We start from the raw sequence: 23,333 nt of genomic DNA, 5'->3' as shown, positions 1-23,333 counted from the left end.
TGAAACATGTGATCTCTCTCCACTAGACTACAGACCCCTCAGTGAAACATGTGATCTCTCTCCACTAGACTACTGAGCCCTCAGTGAAACATGTGATCTCTCTCCACTAGACTACAGACCCCTCAGTGAAACATGTGCTCCATCTAATCTCTCTCCCCCTCTCTTTCTCTCTGTGCGCTAGGTGACTGGCATCTCCCTCTAACACATGTGCTCTGACAGAGATCCCAGCTGCTATTATGCAATACCCCCACACTCCAGAGGACATCTTTCAGAGCATACGCCCTCTCTACCCCTCCCTCTCCCGCCGTAGTGCTTTTATCCAGGGCAGGATGTGGAGGCTCTCTCTGTCTCATGTGTCTCACCCTCTCTCAGGGGCTCTCGCAGAAACAGGGCTGCTTTTATGCTGCATCTCTTCTTTTTCTTTTCAAAGTGTTTAAATAGTGAGAGTGATTCTGTTGCAGTGTTGCTGCTGCTGCCTACACACTTGAGTTTCTGAAGCGCAATAACAAGAGCAGTTTTTCTCCTGTTTAGTACCTATTCTCTTCTGATCCGTGATGTCCTGTTCTGGTTCTACAAAAGGCTTAAGCTCGTCCTCCTCCGATCCCACGTTGATCCAGCGGTCCTTCATGATTTGCTGAAAGAAAAATAAATAGTCCTCATAATACAGCGCCCTTGTAATACAGGCCAGGGCCCTCTTAGTACAGCGTTTTAACATCATGATCAGTCATACGTATACACGGATACAGGGGATGTGTGTAACATAAGGAACCCTCTTAAATTCACTTTCACATCATTGAACTCAAATAAAGTGAATTGTGGTTTCCTTGAAAAAGATTGGATAGAGATTTCGATTCGAAGCAACGCTGCGCTGTTTGAAAGCAGAATCGCCATTTAAAGTCTGTATAATGTCATTTTCAAACAAACTCGCCAATCAACAGGACCGTCGTGTACGATGGGTTTACAAGATAATAGGAAACCGACAACCACGAGGCCGACACCTACTCTAAATTATATCTTTCAATACAAGGTTATAGCTAATCTGGACATCTGGTGACAAGAGGGATAAGGATGGATTCTAGCACACACAATGTGAACACAGAAACTACGACAACGTCTGTGTTGTTCTCAGAAACAAAAAGGATAAAAATAAGAGTGATCATGAATTATGTATTGTGCCAACAGTGGAGAGAGATAAAGAGAAGGGAGAATATGTAATCAGCACAAAAAGAGAGTGGTGGGAGGAGTGTCGAGCAGATGCCAGGCCGAGGAGTGGTGGATGGATGGAGTGGTGGATGGATGGATGGAGTGGTGGATGGATGGAGAGATGGCGGGTGGAAAGAAATGCTCTGGAGTGCCATGGCGGAGTGAATAAAGAAGCGTAGAATATTTACATTTTCGCTGTCGTCCCTCACCTCGAAAGTCCCCCGCTTGGCCGGGTTGAGCACCAGGAAGCGCTTGAGGAGGTTCTCGCAGTCTGTGGACATGTAGAAGGGAATACGATATTTCCCCCTCAGAACCCGCTCCCTAAGCTCCTACAGAGAGACAGACAGGGCGAAAGAGTGAATGAGGCAGGCAGTGAGGACATCTTTGAAATTGTGAGTTCTTGTTCATCTAAAATTTTACCCATATGTTTCATTGACTATGAATCTCCCAATGACAAAGGAACTGAGGATGGAAATATTTTTGCGATAGTATTTTTGCAGACCTTGAGGTTCTGCCCATCGAAGGGCAGCGAGCCGCTGACCAGTGTGTAAAGGATGACCCCTAGGCTCCAGACGTCCACCTCGGGCCCGTCGTACTTCTTCCCCTGAAACAGCTCCGGGGCGGCGTAGGGTGGGGAGCCACAGAACGTGTCCAGCTTGTTCCCCATGGTGAACTCGTTACTGAAACCAAAGTCTGCTATCTTAATGTTCATGTCTGCATCCAGCAGCAGGTTCTCTGCCTAGAGACACGGGAGGGAAGGGAGAGAAGACGGAAGTAGGATGAGGTGAGAGATAGCAGTGAAATCGACTAGATATAGGTAACAGACCACCTGGGTCACAGGTAAAAGCAAATACTTGAATAACTTAAAGACTCATGATAACAGTAGAGTTCCAATAAGATATAGAGATGTCAGAGGCACAAAAAGATCAACTGATGCCTGAAGAGGGCCAGAACACCCCCCCCACAAAAACAAAGTGCTCTGCAAGTCAAAGTTAGTGTCGTGTTTAAAGTTTAACTGCGTTTCCTCCTCTCCCCAGTGACACAAACACACAGGGTGGAGATGGCTGCTCTCACATCTCTGTCCTCATGGATCATTCATGAAGCTCTACAGAGGAGCTCTACAGAGGAAGCAGAGTGCGGACACGCGGCTGCCGCCAGAGGAGAGGAGAACTCTGAACAGAGTCACTCCCACCGAGGTCGACCCACTCACGCTAACCGAGATTAAAATACAGGAGCATCAATATTTATTCTACATGTGGTAGCATGTAGGCCCTCACTGGTTCCTTACCTTCAGGTCTCTATGGACAATGTGCTTCTGGTGGCAGTACTGCACAGCAGATACGATCTACATAGAAACAGACAGACAGTTAGTCTTCCACCTGACAATGTTTTCACCCCCCCCCCCCCCCCCCCCCCGGTGAAGGATGTGGTGAGGAGATGTGGTGTAGAGTGAGAAGATACAGCTAGAGACACAGAGTATCTCAGACACAAGGTGTAGACATGACATCTCTAGCTGGGAGAAAACTGTGTCTCCTCTCTTCCTGTCTGCACCTGTTCTACATGTCTCAGTGTATCAGTGCCCCCAGTGAAACTCTGCAGTAAGATGAACCTGCAGTGAGACCAAGGAAGTAGGAAGCTATAGCCTAGACATTTCTGAGTGTGCATGTCCTTCCACTGCAGAGCACTGTGTGTAGGCAGCACACCCCCAGTGTTTCACCCTCAGTGACAGAGAGATAAGAGATGAGGGGAGCTCTGTGTTTTGTCAGTTCTCATAACTCCACAGCGACAGCAGTCTACCCTGGGTGGGTCAGGACACTGACTTGTGATGTATGGCAAGGCAGGCAGGGTGTGAATCCAGCACACTGCGGGAAAAGTCCTGTACTTACCTGTCTAAATTTAGCCCTGGCCTCTTTTTCTTTCATCCTTCCGTGTGCAACAAGGTAGTCAAAGACCTCTCCTGCAAGAGAAACACAAAAGTAAGGAGCTGAAATTAAAGGTTGAATATTTCAAAGGGGAAAAAAGTTTAAAAATGTAAACTTTCAGACAGTACATCAAATGAGGTATGTTTAAAAAAAATTAAAAAGTCAATAACTACTTTGAAAAACGGTATGCGAGCCTAACTGTTCCTCATGCTTACAGAGAGACACAGAACTCTAATTAATATACTGTAGTTCTGTCCTGAAGGCACAAGCTTCTGAGTATGGCTACAACATCAGAGGCTTTCCTCCGCCCACGCACCTGTGTGTTTGTGTGTGGGGGGAGGGGACCAGCATCAACACAACTCTCTCCATAAAACCTCTAGTTCTGCATCCTCAAAACCCTCCCACACACACTCAGTGTTGACCGGAGGCAGGGAGTAAGTGTGTGTGTCTCTCTTGGCTCTCCCACCCAGACCAAGCTCTCTCTGTCCTGGCACCCCAATGGAAGAACCAGCTTCTTCCTGAAGCTAGCACAGCAGAGTCCCTGCCCATCTGAAATCCTACCTCTTCAAACATCTTAAATAAATAATCCTCCTCCTCCTCACCTCGAACCCCCTCCCCCCCCCCCACACACACACACACAAATTCTAAAAATAAGTAACACTTCACCAGCACTTGATATGTATGACTCTTCACCAAGCCCTTTACCATCACAGCAGTTATGAGGGCTGAGAAGCCAAGGCGTAATACTGCTCACCTCCACTGGCATACTCCATCACCAGGTACAGTGTCCTCTCTGTCTCGATCACCTCAAACAACTTGACTGAGGGGGAAAGACAAAGAAAACGATGTCTTTGGCCCACACGCAATAACAACTAATACATTGCATCTTTCTGGCTCAACTTTGTAAAATGCTTGTCCTGGATAGCGCACAGGGCATTCAAGATGGTTCTAGGGAGTTTCTGTTCCTCAGTATCAATAGCAAGCTGTCGTAACTTAAAGCAAGGAATCCAATAACTTACATTTTCCACTGCTGAAAGCCTTGAGGAAGCTGAGAAAACTGAAGACATTTCTAATTTCCTTTTGTGCGTGCGTGCCTGTGTGTGGGACCCAGTCATACACTAACGCTTACCATATCTCATGTGTGCATATACTGTAGGGCACTCACACATGCTTACTGGGTATATACTGTAAAGTCGTCTTCCCTGCAGTGTTTTCGGTGAGCTGATCTAACAGTCTCTGGATGAAGATTGGCTGAGCTCCAGGGCTATATATAGCAGAGGTGGGATGTAGAAGCGGTTCTTTCTCTCCTTTAGATGGTTATCATTGTGCATGTCATTATAATCAGGTTTGAGAAATCATGACATGCGTGGGGTACAAAATCAAACTAAATTAGCAGAGAATCCCGTCTCCTTCCCCAGCTGCAATTGTGTGTCTGTGTGTGTTCTGCTTACCTATATTTGGGTGGTTTAAAAGCTTCATTATTCTTACTTCTCTGAAGAGCTGGAAGGAGAGAAAAGAAATGAATTCATATTTCAGTGTTGGACTGGATGTGTCAGAGAAGAGAGACAGTAGGGAACCTTAGACTTGACCATTTTGAACTTAATTTGAGCAGGTTGTGCACGCACACACTAGACAAATGCTCCATAACCATTGCAGAGTTGTGTCAGAGCCATGTGCTGTTTTTGATTGATCTCCCTTTAACTATAGCTAGCTGTGCTCCCATCCCCCTTCCATCCATAAAATAATAAAACTCTCCATCTTTAATGGAACAGGACACATGCCTGATGTTGTGCCATACTACTGTGCGGCTGGCATTATCCAAGACATAATAGTGCTGCAGTAGACATAAACAATGCATTAGAGGAGATACAGTATATCACCATGTCTGAAAGTTGCAGCTCAATAACATATCCTAACTGTTCACCCAAAGGTCCGTTATTAAAAAAATTGAACCACTCCTGTACACATGGTAAACTATCAGATACTCAGCAAGAATGTCTAATTTCACTGTAACTGAAACAGGACCCAGGTGGCAAATATAATGATCAAGTCCACCAAAAAAAAACTGGAGGGCCCTTTCATTTCACATCAAATTCTAGAAAAATGTACAGCACTTAGAATTAAAAAGGTATTGTCAGATAATATTAATCCTAATCAAACTGTTCTTTTTACATGGGTGATACATTGTAGAATATAAGACAAGTACTTGACACAATAGAACACTACAAAAAAAATCTGGGAAACCAGGCCTGGCATTAATAGCTGATTTTGAAAAGGCCTTGGATAAAGTATGACTAGAATTTATATATAATTTGACTATTTTAGTGTTGTACAACGGGTTAAAAGTTTTGTATAGTAACCCCATGTGATAAAATAGTAAATAATGGCTACTTCTCAGAAAGTATTAAAAATGGGCAAGAGGAGTAAAACAAGGTTGTCCATTATCGGCATAGCTATTTATTATGGCCATAGAAATGTTAGCTATTCAAATCAGATCCAACAGTAATATCAAGGGGCTAGAAATCTAGGGCTTAAAAACAAGGGTGTCATTGATCTGGGTACCAAAAAATGACTGCAGCATTGAAGGTAACCAAGAACACAGTGGCCTCCATCATTCTTAAATGGAAGAAGTTTGGAAACACCAAGACTCTTCCTTGATCTGGCCGCCCGGCCAAACTGAGCAATCGGGGTTAGGGAGGCGTAAAGGGTCTGAATACTTATGTACATTTATATTTCAGTTGTTGTTGTTGTTTTTTTATTTGTGAAAATTTCTAAAAACTTGTTTTTGTTTTGTCATTATGGGGTATATTGTGTAGATTGATGAGGAAAAAAAACAAATGTAATGCATTTTAGAATAAGGCTGTAACGTAACAAAATGCGGATAAGTCAAGGGGTCTGAATACTTTCCGAATGCACTGTATATGGGGGATAGGAAATTATGTAAACAATTACATAGATGGAACCCACAATCTATCTGCAATATTAAAGCTGATCTGCCTGTTAAAAACATACAAAACTAACTGTTAAGTCATCAACAAACACAGACAGAAAGACAGACAGACACAGGCCACACTCCGTACTGGCAAAGCCAGCCAGCCTGGAGGAGGATGAAGACCGGAGTGGTTCAAATTTAAACTCACTTTTCCCATTACATCTCTCTACCCATTATTACATCCAAAATATTGTCATAGTTCTGCATAAATATAGAGAAAAAAATCAAAAGGCCATTTTCCATGTCATGGAAAGGCAGGCAGATCATTGTTTCCAATGAAAAAACTATGGGGGACAGATAACACTATATTACAGCAGTTAATGACAGGCTTATGGGGTGACAAAGAGCGGAACTGGTCAGTTCTCTCACTCACGCATGCAGACGTACGCACACACACGCACGTTAGACTTCAGTCTACATCAAGAAACCTCCAGAGTGTGCGTAGAGGCATAGACACAGACCTATCAGGCCAGGGCATTTAAGAAGTCTGCCAAAACATCACAAGACACAACACTTCTAGATGTTGTTGCAATCAGTGCAGCTATACCAGAGCACTAATACATGGATCATTAATCTTTACTTGCGCAATGCTAATTGTCACAGCGGGTCACTTTCTAACAGGCAGTTCCACATTTACTGGTGAGCACTGCTTCTGCACTCATTAGCCTATACTGAGACTAGTGCTGCTCTGTGGTGACTTGAGGAGAACAGAGCAGGAGAGCAGTAGAAGCAGATGCCACACCAACATTTGAGAACAAACGGTTTACCTTTAAATCAAGGGCTTCCATAACCATTGCCCTCTAACCTAGGCAACAACAGCCTGGTCTGGTCATGTGACCTCCAGTGAAGTAGGGAGGGTGGCTAGGGATGGATCGAGGGAGGCGAAATAAACTCACAATAAGCTTGTGACAGATGTGAGCTGGGCCTCCTCTCTTCCAAACTAGGATGAAAACAAAACTTCACATCCAACACCTCTAATTACATAACACAAAGGTCAAGGGCCAAGGTACACTGAGAAGAGGAGACTACAAATGCGGGTGGCTTCGGTTATTGGGTCAATAAATCAAAACAAGGACCGTGTCAGAGAGAGGTAGAGGTTCTATTGTTCACAAATCAAAGTCTCTGATAGCATTGTCAGACAAGGGGATTTCAACTGGCAAAGGGGACATTTAAGCATGATATTTGTAGCTTTGCATTGCTATAAATGAGTTAAATCAACATGGCTCCTCCTAGGGTTTATTTCTAAGGACCTACAAGAAGGTTGTCAACAGAAGAGTCATGCTTTGTGTGTTTCCAACAAGCCACCTCATGAAGAGCCCCTCATGGCTCTGATTGTTTCTGTTGGTTTAGCACAGTCTATGCTGAAGGGCCAGGCCTTAAATACAAAGCACAGAATCAATGGTGGAAAAAAAGATGGAAACTGCAGCTAAGCAGTGAGTGAGAGAGATGCTTACCCTAAGTCTCAGAGTTGGGCAGGCAGAATACCAACGGTCACACAAGCTTCCCGGGTATGCCCGAGTCACGCTCTGCTTTCTGTCTACCAAAACCCTGCCTGCTACAGCACATCAATCAGATCAATAATGCCCTCTGACTGGCAACAACCACAAGCAGGGCCAAAACTACAAAGGTCAGGGGTTGCACAGCCACACTCACAAATGATCAATTTTGTCACACCACCTCAATAAGTGAACTGTGAATCGCAGCCACACGGGGAGGATCCTTACCTTTTGAAGGCTGTTTGGGTTTAGTTGTGTCTTGTCGATGATCTTTATTGCCACCTAAGGAGAGAGCAAAAACAAGGTGTGTAAAAGATGAAATACCAGTATAAACAATTATCCTTTGAGGACGCTTGACTGGGATCAAGCACATACAGTTGAAGTCAGAAGTTTACATAAATTGGAGTCATTAAAACTAGGTTAAGTGTTTCAACCACTCCACACATTTCTTGTTAACAAACGATAGTTTTGGCAACTCAGTTAGGACATCTACTTTGTACATGACACAAGCCAAGCTTCTTGCTTCCAATCTTCCAAGTTAATTGACATAATTTGAGTCAATTGGAGGAGTACCTGTGGATGTATTTCAAGGCCTACCTTCAAACTCAGTGCCTCTTTGCTTGACATCATGGGAAAATCTAAAGAAATCAGCCAAGACCTCGGGAAAAAAATAGTAAACTCCACAAGTCTGGTTCATCCTTGGGAGCAATTTCCAAACGCCTGAAGGTACCACGTTCATCTGTACAAACAATAGTACACAAGTATAAACACCATGGGACCACGCAGCCGTCATACCGTTCAGGAAGGAGACGCGTTCTGTCTCCTAGAGATGAACGTACTTTGGTGCGAAAAGTGCAAATCAATCCCAGAACAACAGCAAAGGACCTCGTGAAGATGCTGGAGGAAACAGGTAGAAAAGTATCTATAGCCACAGTAAAATTAATCCTATATCGACCTAATCTGAAAGGCCGCTCAGCAAGGAAGAAGCCACTGCTACAAAACAACCATAAAAAATCCAGACCACGGTTTACAACTGCACATGGGGACAAAAATCGTACTTTTTGGAGAAATGTCCTCTGGTCTGATGACACAAAAATAGAACTGTTTGGCCATAATGACCATTGTTATTTTTGGAGGAAAAAGAGGGATGCTTGCAAGCTGAAGAACAACATCCCAACCGTGAAGCACGGGGGTGGCAGCATCATGTTGTGTGAGTGCTTTGCTGCAGGAGGGACTGGTGCACTTCACAAAATAGATGGCATCATGAGGCAGCAAAATTATGTGGATATATTGAAGCAACATCTCAAGACATCAGTCAGGAAGTTAAAGCTTGGCCGCAAATGGGTCTTCCAAATGGACAATGACCCCAAGCATACTTCCAAAGTTGTGGCAAAATGGCTTAAGGACAAAAAGTCAAGGTATTGGAGTGGCCATTACAAAGCCCTGACCTCAATCCTATAGAAAATTTGTGGGCAGAACTGAAAAAGCGTGTGCGAGCAAGGAGGCCTACAAACCTGACTCAATTACACCAGCTCTGTCAGAAGGAATGGGCCAAAATTCATCCAACGTATTGTGGGAAGCTTGTGGAAGGCTACCTGAAACGTTTGACCCAAGTTTAAATTGTTTAAGGCAATGCTACCAAATACCAATTAAGTGTATGTAAACTTCTGACCCACTGGGAATGTGATGAAAGAAATAAAAGCTGAAAGAAATAATTCTCTCTACTATTATTCTGACATTTCACATTCTTAAAATAAAGTGGTGATCCTATCTGACCTAAGACAGGAACATTTTTCTTGGATTAAATGTCAGGAATTGTGAAAAACTAAGTTTAAATGTATTTGGCTAAGGTGTATGTAAACTTCCGACTTCAACTGTACATACACTTACCGGACAGTTTATTAGGTAACCCCCCGTTCACGAAAATAGATCGCTCCTACAGACAGGGAGTCAAGTGGCCATGGCTTGCTATATAAAGCAGGCAGACAGGCATCGATGCATTCAGTTACTTTTCAATTGAACGTTAGAATGGGCAAAACGGGTGACCTAAGCAACTTTGAGCATGGTATGATCGTCGGTGCCAGGCGCGCAAGTTCCAGTATCTCAGAAATAGCCGGCCTCCCAGGCTTTTCACGCATGACAGTGTCTAGGGTTTACCGGAAATGGTGCGACAAACAAAAAACATCCAGCGGAAGTCCTGTGGGTGAAAGCAGCTCATCGTGCAAGCTAACAGGCGGGTTAAAAACAGACAAATAAGAGCACTGTACAACAGTGGTGTGCAGAACAGCATCTCGGAACGCACAACTCGTCGATCCATGTCACGGATGGGCTATTGCAGCAGACGACCACACCAGGTTCCACTCATACCAGATAAAAACAAGAAGAAGTGGCTTCAATGGGCACACGATCACCAACACTGGACAACTGAAGAGTGGGAAAAAAATTGCCTAGTCCGACAAATACCAGTTCCTGTTCCTGTCATGCTGATGGCAGAGTCAGGATTTGGCGTAAGCAGCATGAGTCCATGCACCCATCCTGCCTGGTGTCAACGGTAAAGCGGTGGTGACAGTGGTGTACTGGTGTGGGGAATGTTTTCCTGGCACACATTAGGTCCCTTGATATAAACGAGCAACGATTGAACGCTACAGCGTATCTCAACATTGTTGCTGACCAAACTCAATAGAACATCTATGGGATGGGAGAGAACGGGATGAGAGAGAACGGGATGAGAGAGAACGGGATGGGAGAGAACGGGATGAGAGAGAACGGGATGGGAGAGAACGTGATGAGAGAGAACGGATGAGAGAGAACGGGATGTTAGAGAACGGGATGGGAGAGAACGGGATGGGAGAGAACGTGATGAGAGAGAACGGATGAGAGAGAACGGGATGGGAGAGAACGGATGAGAGAGAACGGGATGAGAGAGAACGGGATGAGAGAGAACGGGATGGGAGAGAACGTGATGAGAGAGAACGGGATGATGGAGAACGGGATGGGAGAGAACGGGATGGGAGAGAACGGGATGAGATAGAACGGGATAAGAGAGAACGGGATGAGAGAGAACGGGATGGGAGAGAACGGGATGTGAGAGAACGGGATAAGATAGAACGGGATGTGAGAGAACGGGATGAGAGAGAACGGGATGAGAGAGAACGGGATGTGAGAGAACGGGATGGGAGAGAACGGGATGAGGAGAACGGGATGTGAGAGAACGGGATGAGAGAGAACGGGATGTGAGAGAACGGGATGAGAGAGAACGGGATGAGAGAGAACGGGATGGGAGAGAACGGGATGAGAGAGAACGGGATGAGAGAGAACGGGATGAGAGAGAACGGGATGAGAGAGAACGGGATGAGATAGATGTGCGCAGCATGAATGTCCCGCCGTCCAATCTGCAGCAACTGTGTTATGCCATTGCGTCAGCATGGACCAACATACCTGTGGAACGTTTCTGACACCTTGCAGAATCCATGCCATGAAGAATTCAGGCTGTTCTAGAGGAAAGGGGGGGTCCGACCCAGTACTAGCTGGGTGTACCTAATAAACTAGCTGCTTCTTTTTTTTTATGTCACCTACTGATGAAAAAGATACAATTCATACTTGCACAACAAGAACAATGCTATTGAGAGGGGAAAGAAGAGTATTTTTTATACCTTTATTTAACTAGGCAAGTCAGTTAAGAACAAATTCTTATTTTCAATGACAGCCTAGGAACAGTGGGTTAATTGCCTTGTTCAGGGGCAGAACAAACAATTTTTACCTCGTCAGTACAGGGATTCGTTCTTGCAACCTTTCGGTTACTAGTCTAACTCTCTAACCACTAGGCTACCTGTCTGTGAAGCTAGGTAAACCAGAAAAGGGCTACAGCAGCCTGTCCTGCTGCAGGCCTGGTCTCTCCTCTCACCTCTCTGCCAGTGAGAATATGGCGGGCCAGCTTGACCTTGGCGAAGTTGCCCTTCCCAATGGTCTTCAGGAGCCGATAGTTCCCCACATGAGGCTGCTCGTCGGCACCAGAGTTTCGGGTGCGGACACCCGAGCGAACGGAGCGTGTGGTGACCTCCTGGCGCCCATTGCTGTGAGACGTATGCTGTGGACAGACAGACGGACAGACATGAGTGAAACACTGTGCTGTGGACAGACAGACTGACAAGCGGACGGACAGACAGGAGTGGAACATCTCTGCACTAGCAGTGGCTCATGCTGGGGCATTCCATCCCCTGTCAGGATCCAAAACAACTCTCCTGTTTATTACATGTTTATTGAACAGATTATGATCAAGCAAACCAAGAGGGTAAAGAAAGATTAGTGTAGGTTAGGGTTGCAAAATTTCGGGAACTTTCAATAAATTCCCTCGGAATCAAGAGGGAATAAGCAGGAAATCCGGAATCCTCCTACCAGGATTTCTGGAAAACCAGGGAATTTTGCAACCCTAGTGTAGGTGACTCACTGTAGTGCAGTCTGACGATCCAGTGTATGTCCAGCGTATTGATCCTCTGACCATGGTTAAAAGCCCACAACACCCCATCCCAAAATCAGATAGACTTTTCTGATGGTCAGTATCGACTCTCCACCCCCATTCAGCTCCCTCAACAGGGCCTGCTCTGTGCTCTCACTCCGCCCTAACAATCCCACCCCTAACCTGGGCATCAGTGGTTCCCTGGCCACACAGACAGCTTCAGTTGCGGGAGAAGATATACAGTGCTGAACTGGAACAAAAGGAAAAGCATAGGCTAATAAGATTCTGATGTTTGCATTGATCAGGATGTTACCAGTAAGAATGCACTAGATTCAGCAGACGTCCAATAGCCTTGTAAACCAGACAGATCGCTGTGCTGGTCAGTCTGTTGGATCAGGCTAGACTTCCTGTAAAGCCAACCATAACACTGGGTTGCAGTGCTGTTATCACTTGCAGGGATGCTATAATAAAAAAAATTAAAACAAATTTCGTGACATCCAATTGGTAGTTACAGCCTTGTCCCATCACTGCAACATGTTTTAATTTCTGTTGTGATCCACTACCAGCCTAGACAACAACCTAAACACAACACCTCTGAATGTGAGAGCAATTCAACTCTCTCATAAACCTTCTCTAAGTAGATCACACAAAGTATTATTACCTGGCAATATACTGAGTATACCAAACATTTGGAACACCTTCCTAATATTGAGTTGCACCCCACCTTTTACCCTCAGAACAGCTTCAATTCCTCGGGGCATGGACTCTACAAGGTATCGAAAGCGTTCCACAGGGATGCTGGCCCATGTTGACTCCAATGCTTCCCACAGTTGTGTCAAGTTGGCTGGATGTCCTTTGGGTGGTGGACCATTCTTGATACATGTGAGAAACTGTTGAGCATGAAAATCCCAGCAGCGTTGCAGTTCTTGACACAAAGTGGTGCGCCTGGCACCTACTACCATACCCTGTTCAAAGGCACTTCAATATTTTTTCTTGCTCATTCACCCTCTGAATGGCACACATACACAATCCATGTCTCAGTTGTCTCAAGGCTTCAAAATCCTTCTTTAACCTGTCTCCTCCCCTTCATCTACACACTGATTGAAGTGGATTTAACAAATGACATCAATAAGGGATCATAGCTCTCACCTGGATTCACCTGGACAGTCTGTCATGGGAAAAGTAATACATATTTTGTATACTCAGTGTATGTTCCTTCACTATAATGTCAATTCCAGATTAACCAGATACTGAGGATGAAGGCAACTTCATACAACAGTATAAAACGATCAAATTCACTAACAGACATTCCAAGAGAGTTTCGTCCTCAATTAGCCAAATGAAAATTCCAGGTAGCCTAGAGTTGCAGAGATTTCTCTTATTAATAAATCGTTACTTACTATGGTGATGGGGGGTCTCTTCGTCGACGGAGACCCTGTCATTTTTGTGCTGGCAATTTGAATGCCATTTAACCAGATAACTCTCTCGTTTTTGTGGGGGTAACTCATAGATCCCCTGGCGCTTGCCCGATACTCTCAACGAGAATGAATACTGACAGACGATTGCCATTGAACTGAAAGGGGTGGGAACTGTGTAAGCCCATTGGTAGGCGAGCAATTGGCACCTCTATTGGTCGACACTTTTAAAAACCAGTCCTCTAACAGGTAAGGTTTGGATGGAGATACACACGAGTATTTATCACTGTCCACAGACCAAACACAGCATATGTCGAGTTATCAGGCAACATAGGAGATTACAGCCAGGGCATGTACAGTAGAGGAACATACTCCCATCTCCCGTGTGACACAATGTATCGAACACTCAGATACAGTGTAGCCAGTAGCCAAAGTAAAAGGGTATGATACAATGGAACAGGGAGAGTGGTTACCTCTAACTACTTAATAATACGTTTACTTACGCTTTCCGCCTCTTTCTCATTGACCGTAGGTAGTGGAGTTTTTGTTGACATTTTATTCTCGACGAATGTTGCCTCGATTTCCCGGATGATTAAATTCTGCACCTTCTTTGGCAATACAAGGGGTGGCGATTGTACTCTTGCTTCTGGACCAAAACCATGGATTCGGGATACTGTCTCAACATCGGTCCATCCAATCCAAATGTGTCTCAAGGTGTCCCGAGCACGCAGAAAAAGTGCAATGATGACATCTATTTCCCTATAACGCTCACTCGGCCTATAGTCATTTATATTGAGAATGAAGGCTGATAAGCTATATTTTTATTTGCAAAATGCCATACATGGCCTCTTAAATTTAAGTAATTATCAGAGACTGGCTCCAATCTAGGATAGAATAGCACTCGGACAGAGGGGACGGCAGATGGTTGTTGTCACCGGTCCCAAAATCGCTCCTTTTTGTAACGCAATCCTTGTATGCCTTGATGTCCTGTCCGTTTGTATTCCTGAGTTTCAATAGCGTTTATCTTTCTGACTCGCTGTCGGCTCAATTTCTTCCATCTCCGATGCCGAATGAGGCTAGTGTTTTAGGTGGGACCAAAATGGCTACTCACGGGTTGGATCGGGCCAAATCCTGTCAGAACAGCAGAGGAAGTGAGGAAACAGGCGTCCCTCGGCGCTCATTGGAGCGCGATACAGCCGGTGATAGCGCGGTCACCGCTCAGTGATTCACATTAATGACAGATAGGAAATAACAGGTCTTTCTCTGTACAAGTTCATGCCTTACCTACAGAAACCATGAGTCAGTCAGTGGTTGTGCTTCCAAAGGTAGCTGGGTTATGGCTGGATGGCAGGTCCTCCCATAAAGAAAATATACTGAACAAAAATAAAACGCAACATGCAACAATTTCATTGATTTTACCGAGTTACGGTTCATATGAGGAAATCAGTCAATTCATTAGGCCCCAATCTATGAAATTAACATGACTGGGAATACAGATCTGCAGCTGTTGGTCAGATACCTTTTAAAAAAGTGGGCCTCAGGATCTCGTCACGGTATTTTTGTGCATTCAGATTGCCATCGATAAAATGCAATTGTGTTCGTAGCTTATGCCTGCCTGCCCATACCATAACCCCACAATGGGGCACTCTTTTCACATTGACGTCAGCAAACCGCTCGTCCACACAACGCCATACACAATGTCTGCGGTTGAAGCAGGTTGGATGTACTGCCAGATTCTCTAAAACTAAATTGGAGGCAGTTTATGGTAGAGAAATTAACATTACATTCTCTGGCAACAGCTCTGGTGGACATTCCTGCAGTCAGAATGCCAACTGCACACTCCCTCAAAACCTGAGACATCTGTGGCATTGTGTTGTGACAAAACTGCACATTTTAGTGTGGCCTTTCTGGGAGTATGAAAATGTATGGGATATTTTATTTCAGCTCATGAAACATGGGACCAATGCTTTACATGTTGCGTTTATATTATTGTTCAGTGTATATTTACCTCATCCAAGTGAATTAGGCCTATATAGATACTGATGCAATATACTGAATACAAATCAGGTGGGGTTAAGGAGTCACCCTGATGAGCTTCATATATTTCAGTGGTTTTTTTCTGTGCTCTCATTATTCCATAAAGTTGTATCAATTCAAAAATATGCTGCGATGGCACTGCTGACTTGTCAAGAGGGGGAATACCACAAGTGTGTTGAGTACTGAGTGACATCCATAGAGGTTATGCACAGTTTACACATACCACAGATCTGACAATATCAAGAATACCATCTAATTATTCAATTGGAACAAAATACAGTTGTGGACAGTAAAACATTTAATGACAAAAAAAGGGAAGAAATTCATGCCAGTCAAGTAATTCCCCCAAAACCCACCCATATCTCAGATCGGATACATCTCAAAATTACAGAGGAAATGTGCATAGCGCCATGTTAATCATGCCAGGAAGCAGTGAGGGTGTGAGAAAAGGAAAGGAGGGCTGGTGATTTGACAAGATGAGAAAATGTGATTCAAAGCTACAACTTCTCAAAAATGGCATCCTTGTTTAAATTGCATCAATATCGAAGTCGTCCTCTTCCTCATCAGGCTTGTTCGGTTTTACTGTCTCCACTTTCAGTTCCCGAGCAGAAGAATCATATACAACCTGAGAGAGTATGAGAAAACAATTCTTACATTACAGTAGGTCTTGCATTAGCTGCAGTTTTGACTAAACAGATCCTAGTAGCCCACCTCAAACAGTATATAACTGGGAAAGCTGTGAAGTCAGGGGATAGTCTAACCAGTACCTCCACATTTTCATCATCCTCTTCCTCCTCTACCTCACTGTCTTCCTCACTCTCTTCCTCCGCCTCCTTCAGCCACCTGATGAAAGGAGACGCCCTCGCATGAATCTCTTTGGCAAGTTCCTTAGAGACATACTTCTTGGACACCTGAAAGAGAGTCATGAGCAACGAGACTTAGAGAACCGAGCAAACAGACAATTAAACGTCACTTATTTTACAAGACGCTACGTATTAAGCTAAGTGGGGACATTCAAATGTATTGGTGTGCGAGCAATGTACACATTTAACCACACACCTTCTCTGCCCAGGACAGTATGACATCCTCCTCCACTAGGTCAGCATCATACAGGTCTTTGAGCACGACAGGCACACGGGGCAGCAGCTGGGCTTGGTGCAGCTTCACCAAGCACTCAAAGCCTCCCAGGAGGTACTTCTGGGCCTTCTTGTTATTCACACAGAACTGAAGTCATAAGGAACAGTAACAAAACCATGATCAATTTGAGAAGGTTTTTGGTCAACTGTCCCCTCTTGAATGCATTACCACCGAGTTATGAGGTTATGACAGAGGTCAAACGTAACAACACGAGTGAAGACTCACACGAAGGAAATGGCGTTTGTATTTCTTGATCTGGTCACGGATGTTTTCGTCAAACAGTAGTTCGCTCAGAATCAGCGGTCCCATGGCCGTCACATCCAGACGCTCTGCCTCCACCAAGATCTCCTTATCTGCTGCATCAACAGCGCAGTCCTCCCTTTTTTGCTGGAGACGGGGAAAGTAACCACACCAAGAACGCTTTTAACACCATGGTCTTCAAAATAGACCAAGAAGCCTAGCAACACAAAGATTTGAGTGTGGAACAGGACTGCTAGGCAACACTTCTTGGTCCCCGTCATAAAATGTTATTTTTCATTGTTACCCTATAGGAGACCCTGATCCTGGAGTGCCGCAGGTTAGGGACGTGACAAATGGACAATTTAGCTTAATGTTTAAACTGTCATTCCTCTTTGTTTTCCAGTAAAAACGCTAAGAAAAAATAAAATCCACGTCAATTTACAATGCAGTATAATGGTTCTATTACCCATGTATGACCGCTTGGACTGGGCAATGAAGTCACCTACTGCAAACCTTTACAGACATAGAACACAGCTACAGTAACATGTCGATAGCGACAATTGTGAACGTCGCAGACCAAGAAAATAAATAAGTGACAGAATTCTGCTCTGGCATAAAATGTTCTGCATTTTCTCCCCAACAATAATCGTGATGATGTGCTGCTGTGTTTTTTTTTTTAAATGGCATGGTAGCTAGAGGTTTTATGTCTACTAAATGTCCCGGTATTTAACTAACTTTAAAAGTACTTTTTTAGGAGAGATTGTCTGCCCGCAGGCAAGGCAGCAGGCTGCGCACAGCAACTCAAGATTTGATTGACAGTTCTGGTCGCCTAGTGATAGACATTAGTTCCGCTTCAGAAGCCTCATTCCTTCACAGACAAGTACAATGCCCATTCATATCTCCAGAAGTTTTGTGTCGGCATTTAAAAGCCGTAGTGCACCCTACCCTAGCAGACAAACATGCCGTAGCTGCAGTGCGTTAAATGGGGCCACATTCAATTATGTCTGAAAAGGGTAAATCGATAAAGGCTCCCGGTAGCCTACTGCCATTTCAGATGAGGCAGAGTTGAAGAATAGGCTACCCTGTGCTCGCAAAACTGTCCCGAAGAGGCTGCTGTATCCTGGCAGAATCGGCCAATTGTGCACCGCCCTATGGGACTCCCAATCACAGCCAGTAGTGATACAGCCCATGATTGAACCAGGGTCTGTAGTGATGCCTCTAGCCCTGAGATGCAGTGCCTTAGACCCGTGGCCACTCAGGAGCCCTGTACCATGAATAGGCTAAAATATTCTACACACAAACAGAAGACTGACCACACATTTGCATCATTAGTGAAAAAGAGAGTAGACAGGCCAACGTGGGTGAGGGGCAGCAGAAACATGCTCATATGTTTTGGTAATGTGCATCTCGCAATGTCTTGTAAATTCACCAAAGTAGCCTAAAAAGTTCCTCTTGTTTTACACAACTTTCCTAGGCCTTTATAGCCTATAACAGAAAATAACTGCACTGCGATTTCAATTAAGTGGGGGGGGGGGGGGATACAAAAACATTGTTTTTAAGTTAGGGATTGTTCTAAACATTAAGGATCCCAACTTCGTTAAAACATTCACACCCTTACCGCAGGTACTGCGGGAGCTTGTCCCAACTACGCCCCATACCAGACCAACTGAGCTAATTGATTAGTTCAGTGACTGACTAAATGCAACACACCTGGTCTGGTTAAATCAAAAACATGAAGTGCTTATAGCACTCTAGGACCAAAGTTACCTACACCATATCAAAGGGAATTTCACAATCAATCACCAACTTTCATTATCCTTGTAATTAGTTTCAGGCACAACTTACTTTGACAAAGTTATAGAATATGTTGACCCGCTCCTCCAGGGTCTTCTCCAGGTCCTCACTGAGGGTCAGGTTCTTTGCATGGGAGCTGATCTCCTCCATCCTTCGTCTCTGTGCCTCCTCCGTGGTCTCCTCTGCCCAATCCTCATCATCTTCACCGTTCTGATACACAACATATTATCACTGGGTCAATGCTGCTAGAAGGCAGGCTTGAGATACTGACAAACTAGTCCCTCAGACCAATAATAGCTTGGAGGCGGGTGATGGAGGTTTGTTCCCCCTATTCAACCGCTAACATTAAGAACTGGCATGGTTTGTGTACATTAATGAGGATACTCACCATGGCATCAGGGGCATCCATGTCGTTATGGTTCCCAGCCTCAACGCTGCCAGAGCCATTCTCCTTGTCCTTCTTACGGTTCTTCTTCTCTTTCTTCTTCTCCACAGACCCAGGTTCATTTTCTGATGAAAAACCGGCACGTTGACTCAATAGGCCACATATCTGACTTGACTTTTAGATTAGTAAGGAAACAAATCGATCATGGGCAAATTCTTGTGTGCTTACCTGGTGGGTTTTTGAGGATGAATGTGCAGAGCTTGTGTCGTGTGTCTAGCATGCCGCGGTACCCACAGGCCTTACAGGAGTTACCGATTGTTTGTTTCTTAGGATTGATATGCTGCAATAAAGAGGGCAAACAAATGAGCATATTCACTAATGACAGTGACTATACCACCAATAACAGACAAGTAATAATTTACCCAACAGACCATAACTGTATTGCAAGACAAAAAGACAATTGATCACTCACTGCAGGGTATGTAGCATACAAAATTAGATCCAAATGGCTGCGGCATGAACAAGCAGAACCCAAAATTACAGATATAGCACAACGTTGGCAGGACATCAAATATATCTATATACAAAAACCTGACCAGGGCTGTGTCATATCTACAGGCCTCAGGAGGGACCTTGATACAACACTACACGGAGTAAAATAAAAAAATACATGATTAACAAAACATTACCGGGAAAACTGACCATCTGTGGCTTTGGTATAATGGTCAAATTACAATTGCAAAGTCCCACAGATCAATGCACTCGACACATTTCATTCCTGTCCCCCACTACTACCCAAACGTACACCACAAATATGTTCCTCAAATAGTTACCAGATCAGTTTCAGGGTTATCACACTCAGGACACAGCACAAATTTCCGGATAAATACATCTAGCATGTCCTGCAACTTGTTCGCCTCATGGGATCCGTTGACGATGAAGCGGTCATTCTTTGCGTCAAACTGGGTCTGAGCACCAAGCTCACAACCAAAAAACTTGGTCGGATCTGCAAGGAGCATAAGAGTCAAAATCAACATCCCCTAAGCCAACGAATGGTTACGCACACTAACATTTAGTCACGTCAAGGTATCAATGTATGGTGCGAGTCAATGTTAGCACTTCAGAAAACACTTGTGGTGGGGAGGTTAACTTACATGTTGGAGGCCTACTCAGTGCCTTTGCAACATCAGTCATGTTGACAATGACGGTCTTGATTCCATTTCCTTTGCCCTCAACCTGGCCACAAAAAAACAAATAAATTCGTCGAATCATTTTGCAGATGATCACCATTGAGGCCTGCACATCGCACTGGAAAAGAACTAGAGCAAACACAGCCAAAGATAGTCATTCAACATTCTTGATATTTGTAAGTCATTTCTCTTACAGGATCATACTCTACCAGATAGTCACCTTAGCAATCAGACGGGGCATCTTGTAGCGATAGAACTGGTCTGCCACACTGCGGTTGACATTAACAGACATTTTTGCTGGCTACTAGCACTATCAGTAAGATAAAAAGATATTGGAGATGTTTCGGGATCTTCTGTCTGGAAAATAAGGGATGACATAAACGACTGCAAGCGTGCTCCGTCTCTGACATGAAAAATATTTTGCCAAAGTGGCCGCAAGCTCCTTGCTTGTAGACTAGGTTTCCCCAACACAGGTTCCAACTGCTGCACAACAGCTCTGAAATAAAGGGAGAAAGGCACGGACATCAGCTCTAGTGCCACAGATTCTGATAACTTCCTAGATGGCAATGGCTTTTATTGAATACCCAAGTAGCCCGTGTTACTAAAAGGTCAAATCATATAATTATAATCTGTATAGATAGGTATACTGTTAGCAACCCAATGTGTCCATAGTGTGGCTCTTATGAAATATCACCGTTGACAATTACAGACCAGACGAAAAGGCAGTCTGACATTTAGCTCATTGCCCTCCAATTCCGACCATGCATTACCATATCGAGGTGGTCAAGTCACGAGTTGAAGACATCAAATTCGGCATCAAAAATTACTCTAACCTACGGAGCTAGCCATCTTCACGACTAGAGTAGTTAATCTCACAGGTCATTGTGTTTGTTAACTAGCTACACTAGCCAGCCAATTGATTTTGCTTTACCGTTAACAAGCTAATACATTTAACGACACATTCTTTCACTTCGATATCCAAACCACTTACAAACGAGGTTGGGTGGATTAGCAACCAGAAAGCCTGACTGATGAAGCTAGCGTAAGCAGAGTTCAAAACAACTGGGAACTCGGAAATATCCGCCGTCAGGCCGTCCAGAACACCCGACAACTCAGAAAAACCGAGTTCCGACTGGTAAATATCATTAAGGGTCATCCAACTCGGAATCTCGGGCATCTTTCTAGTGTTCCCACTGAAGAGCATTGACGTCATGATTCGACCTCGTTTCCGAGTTCCCAGTTATCTTGAAAGCGTCATTCATGCCGCGTTCAAAACAACTGGAAATCGGGAGGGGAAAAAAAGCGCGCTCCGACTGGGAAAGGTCGATTTGAATTCCACCTCGGGCCTCTTTCTAGAGCTCCGACGTCATGATTTGACCTCGTAAGTGTCCGAGTTCCCAGTTATTTTGAACGCGCCAAAACTACTAGTTGGCACTGATGAGTGCGTCATCAGATGGCACGAGTGATGGGAGACGCCATTTTGATGTTCTTAGTTAAGACGCAAATAATTTAATTTTAAAATATACATGCATTTACGATAGCACCTTAATCGTTATATAGTCATAATGCACTCACCAATTTCGTAAAACAAAGACATAAACACACCGCTGGTCGTCCAAGAGGCGCAGTGAATGGATGCCAATAGTTGTGATGTGTTGCTAGGCTTGTGGTGGCAAAATAAAAGTGTCGTGAACGTCGGAGGTGACACGATCCAGCAGATTCTTGCCCCTATTGTGAAAATATTCTGGACGCCCTCAGAGTGGGGATACCTAAGGAAACGCGAAAGTCAGTCAGTAGAAACTTTCTAACTAGATAATGCGGACAGCTAGCACGTTGATACTCTCACGCTAACTTTAGCAAGTTTTTTTTGTATGTTGCCTAACTAGCTAAATATAACATATTGATAAAACAATTGCTAGCTAGACAAGTCAGATGGTCGACAGTAAAATTGCTTACCTCTCGAAGGTTATTTTTCAATGCTTCTGTTTCTTCTGTGGGGTTTTACTGCAGACTATTGCCGCGTTCAAGACAACTGGGAACATGGAACTCGGGAATCTCCGACATCAGATTTACCGTGCGTTCAAGACAACTGGGAACGCGTTCCGACTGTGAAAAATAGTTTAACAGTCATCCAACTCTGAATTCCAAGTCGGAAACTCAGGGATCATCTTAGAGCTTCGACTTCTCCGACCTAAAGATCAGTGATTTTATAATTTGAACGAATTCCTATGGTGCTTTCAAGACAACTTAGATTTCGGAATTGGATGACCGAATAAAAAGTTATTTTTCCCAGTCGTTGCTCGTTATTTTCAGAGTTCCCGGTGTTCTTGAACGCACTGAAGTCAGAGAAGTCCGAGTTCCCAGTTATGTTGAACGCAGCACCATACATCCTATTATGGTGCATGGTCTTACTCATAGAATTAAGGATTTAAAGCTACATTTTTTGGGGGGTGACCCAACCAAATTCACATATAAATGTGTGTTACAGATTCTCATTGAAAGCAAGTCTAAGAAGCGAAGCTGTATATTGTTTCTATTTGCACTTTTTCCAGTGGTGTAGAGTAAAAATACTTTAAAGTACTACTTAAGTTGTTTTTTGTGCATCTGTACTTTAATATTTATACTTTTGACAGCTTTTACTTTTACTCCACTACATTCCTAAAGAAAATTATGTACTTTCTACTCCATACATTTTCCCTGACACACAAAATTACTTTGTACATTTTCAATGCTTAGCCGGGCAGGAAAATTGTCTAATTCATGCACTTAAAGACAAAATCCCTGGTCATTCCTACTACCTCTGATCTGGTGGACTCACTAAACACACATGCTTTGTTTGTAAATAATGTTGGAGTGTGACCCTGGATATCTGTAAATGAAAGAAACAAGAAAACTTGTCTGGTTTGCTTAAAATAAAAAAAATTGAAATTATTTGCATAGTGTATCTTTAATATGATCTCTATGGTTTTATGCATATAATTAGGAACTAGTAATTTAATAGGATCTCTATGATTTTATTGTACGGGGCATGCCACATTCACATGTAGTCGGAACTAGGAAACTAGG

General features: G+C 43.9%; 2 protein-coding genes across 16 annotated transcripts in view; both read right to left on the bottom strand.

Moving 5' to 3' along the window:
• The window catches only part of mark3a (MAP/microtubule affinity-regulating kinase 3a), a 31,351-nt gene extending 16,712 nt beyond the window's left edge, over nucleotides 1-14,639 (bottom strand). For 3 of the 11 annotated variants that reach the window (XM_029730004.1, XM_029730008.1, XM_029730011.1), the window contains exons 1-10: nucleotides 13,988-14,639; nucleotides 11,518-11,700; nucleotides 7,842-7,895; nucleotides 4,577-4,625; nucleotides 3,880-3,945; nucleotides 3,090-3,160; nucleotides 2,492-2,548; nucleotides 1,706-1,942; nucleotides 1,413-1,532; nucleotides 535-634 (exon numbers count right to left, since the gene is read on the bottom strand). In XM_029730004.1, coding sequence (XP_029585864.1) covers nucleotides 535-634; nucleotides 1,413-1,532; nucleotides 1,706-1,942; nucleotides 2,492-2,548; nucleotides 3,090-3,160; nucleotides 3,880-3,945; nucleotides 4,577-4,625; nucleotides 7,842-7,895; nucleotides 11,518-11,700; nucleotides 13,988-14,038 — 988 coding nt within the window. In that variant the 5' untranslated portion in view covers nucleotides 14,039-14,639. Of the gene's footprint in view, nucleotides 1-534; nucleotides 635-1,391; nucleotides 1,533-1,705; nucleotides 1,943-2,491; nucleotides 2,549-3,089; nucleotides 3,161-3,879; nucleotides 3,946-4,576; nucleotides 4,626-7,841; nucleotides 7,896-11,517; nucleotides 11,701-13,987 lie in introns of all 11 variants that reach the window. The other 8 variants (XM_029730012.1, XM_029730014.1, XM_029730013.1 and 5 more) reach the window with 4 other exon arrangements.
• Nucleotides 14,640-15,798: 1,159 nt separating this feature from the next.
• Nucleotides 15,799-22,345, bottom strand: LOC115172501 (eukaryotic translation initiation factor 5). 5 transcript variants are annotated; one of them, XM_029729998.1, is made up of 12 exons: nucleotides 22,224-22,345; nucleotides 21,843-22,036; nucleotides 20,488-20,763; nucleotides 20,232-20,313; nucleotides 19,911-20,083; nucleotides 19,306-19,417; nucleotides 19,081-19,202; nucleotides 18,744-18,902; nucleotides 16,884-17,045; nucleotides 16,581-16,745; nucleotides 16,289-16,432; nucleotides 15,799-16,146 (listed from the first exon to the last, which is right to left on the bottom strand). In XM_029729998.1, the coding sequence occupies exons 3-12, from the start codon at nucleotides 20,557-20,559 to the stop codon at nucleotides 16,048-16,050; spliced, it is 1,290 nt and encodes a 429-aa protein (XP_029585858.1). In that variant the 5' UTR covers nucleotides 20,560-20,763; nucleotides 21,843-22,036; nucleotides 22,224-22,345; the 3' UTR covers nucleotides 15,799-16,047. The 5 variants fall into 5 exon arrangements, with proteins under 5 accessions (XP_029585858.1, XP_029585860.1, XP_029585859.1 ...); XM_029730000.1 differs by having other exon boundaries at nucleotides 21,873-22,036; XM_029729999.1 differs by lacking the exon at nucleotides 21,843-22,036 and having other exon boundaries at nucleotides 22,224-22,338.
• Nucleotides 22,346-23,333: the final 988 nt, after the last annotated feature.

This window comes from Salmo trutta, chromosome 33 (assembly GCF_901001165.1).
Source record: "Salmo trutta chromosome 33, fSalTru1.1, whole genome shotgun sequence".
NCBI classification, from domain to species: Eukaryota; Metazoa; Chordata; class Actinopteri; order Salmoniformes; family Salmonidae; genus Salmo; species Salmo trutta.
This window is presented reverse-complemented; position numbering and strand designations above follow the sequence as displayed.

What these genes read in the sequence shown, in the direction of transcription:
- LOC115172501 (XM_029729998.1), bottom strand. Translation starts at nt 20,559, where the DNA reads ATGTCTGTTAATGTCAACCGCAGTGTGGCAGACCAGTTCTATCGCTAC. An exon ending in CATCCTCAAAAACCCACCAG is followed by an intron (nt 19,203 to 19,305) that starts GTAAGCACACAA and finishes GTTTTTCATCAG; the next exon opens with AAAATGAACCTGGGTCTGTG. An exon ending in AGGATGATGAAAATGTGGAG is followed by an intron (nt 16,147 to 16,288) that starts GTACTGGTTAGA and finishes ATACTCTCTCAG; the next exon opens with GTTGTATATGATTCTTCTGC.